Below are 1,912 nucleotides of genomic sequence, written 5' to 3'. Positions count from 1 at the left end.
CCTGTCCTTTTTCGTTGCAATAGTACTGGTGAACATAGACATTTCCTTGTAAATTAAGGGACTGGTTTGGCTGGCCTGTTCTGGTATAACACGGTAAACTCTATTTTATAGTGTGGTCCACCACCAAGGTTTGACATACCGGGTAATAGCGCAAATCTGTTATTGACTTGCCTTGAGAGAGATAATGCACTTTCTATTATAATAGGTAAGGAATAGGACTACTAAAGTACGATCTTGTCCATAGTGATGCCAAAATGTACTTCGTCCATGTTGAAAGTAGCCTTTTCATCCAATTCACCATTTTCTAACGCTCGTTAGAGCTTTCCCAGTTGTGCTGCCACGCTCTAATATTTTTCTTTCTCAGAGTGCATTCTAGCTTGGCCACATCCACTGGATGATCCAGCACCAATTTGAGTTCGCAAGTCGGCGCGGTTGAAGCTCTACAGCCTAGTTGAAGACACATTTACTGTGGGTTTATTATTAATGTGGGTTTGCCGACGAAGGTCAAAATGCAGAACTAGTGTGAGCTATACTATTTAACGCACCCATAATAATGATCCACCCACACTAAATACCGTAATAGTGGTTGTCAGAGTTGGATACAAGTCGTATTTCCAAGGATGGATTGACAATCTCATTGGACAAAAATGTCTTAAATTCCAAGCGATTTCATCTAAGCTTTTTCTTCCAAGAGATGGCTTGGAATCCAAGAGGCTCATATTTAAAAGCGCACGAAGATCTTAATGAGCGGGAAGGCAGCGCGCGTCAAGAGGAAGCCCATCTTCCGGGATCGCGATGGAGTGAACGACGGCAAGTCTTCGCTGCAGGTCGTGTTGGAATGGCTGTCGACTGAGACAAGCTACAACAAGTGGCGGGGCAGTGATCGCAACAGCGGCAACACCAAAGAAGCTCTGCTAAAATAAATCGTACCCGAGCTGAACGCCGTTGGGATAACGAATCGCGCCACCGCAGACGTTCGTGAGAAAATAAACACGATTGAGAAGCAATTTCAGGAGGCACTTGACTTTCAGGCGCAAGCTGGTGCCGGAATCACGAGTGAATCAACCCTTAGCGGCGAGATTCTGAAGCGATGCCCCTACTACTACCAACTTACTGCTGTGTTCGAAGCTCGACCCTCCGCCCGCCCTCGTGTTACGTCGGACGACATCGGCGACAGTGCGGACGCTTCTGATATAGGAAGTGCGATTGTTCAACGAACAGAGAAGCGCCCGCTGGCCTTGGACGACGAAGCGAATTTAAAGCGACTAAAGGCAGATCCGGTGGAGAAGATGCTGGCCCAACAGAGCAAGACGTGCAAACTGAGAGCGGACAAGACCAGCCGTATGCTCCAGCTTCACGAGAACGAGTTTATACTTCAGCAACGTGGGGGGGGGCCCGCCTCAAAAAAAAAAGAAAAACAGCGGGAGAATGGCTCCACCGCAGGTGGAAGTTATCCCTCAAAAGGGGGGCAATTCGTAAGTTTGCCCACCAGAAGACAGCTGTGGCAGCTTTCTGCTTGTCCGCCAGAAGACTTGCTGGGAAGGCTGGGAATCCTCGGTTGGTGGAAGATGGAAACGTCCTGGCTCAATCTCCCTCCCGCGGTAAATTCCAAAATCGCTGGGGGCCTTTATGAAAAAGGAGAGACCTAAAATTGTCTAGTTCAATGGCTCAATTCGCCTCCAAAAGTTTCACGCCTGTTCCTTCTGGCTGGTTTTCCCCCCTGGGGACCCAATATTTCATCTCGCTCTTCTCCCGCTCCAAGTCCAACTCCCGGGTTCAGGCTCAATCCAGTCCATTCAGGAAGCGGAATCCGCCATAAGCCTTATTATGAAGAATCTTAACACGCGCCCGAACCAACTTCGAATGTGGGCCTTTGGAATTTCTGGCTTTGGGTTTCCCCAGGGGAAAAAAT

The 1,912-nt window shown here is 48.4% G+C and overlaps 1 protein-coding gene across 1 annotated transcript in view; it reads left to right on the top strand.

Annotated features, from left to right (window-relative positions):
• Window positions 1-743: 743 nt before the first annotated feature.
• Window positions 744-1,912, top strand: part of PITG_16125 (uncharacterized protein) — a gene marked incomplete at both ends in the record, with an annotated part of 1,721 nt that continues 552 nt past the window's right edge. The window contains 3 exons of the mRNA XM_002897850.1: window positions 744-879; window positions 973-1,475; window positions 1,660-1,865. Of these exons, the coding sequence (XP_002897896.1) occupies window positions 744-879; window positions 973-1,475; window positions 1,660-1,865 (845 nt within the window). The remainder of the gene's footprint in view (window positions 880-972; window positions 1,476-1,659; window positions 1,866-1,912) is intronic.

The sequence above is a fragment of the Phytophthora infestans genome, genomic scaffold (genome assembly GCF_000142945.1).
Source record: "Phytophthora infestans T30-4 supercont1.41 genomic scaffold, whole genome shotgun sequence".
Classification (NCBI taxonomy): domain Eukaryota; phylum Oomycota; class Peronosporomycetes; order Peronosporales; family Peronosporaceae; genus Phytophthora; species Phytophthora infestans.
This window is presented reverse-complemented; position numbering and strand designations above follow the sequence as displayed.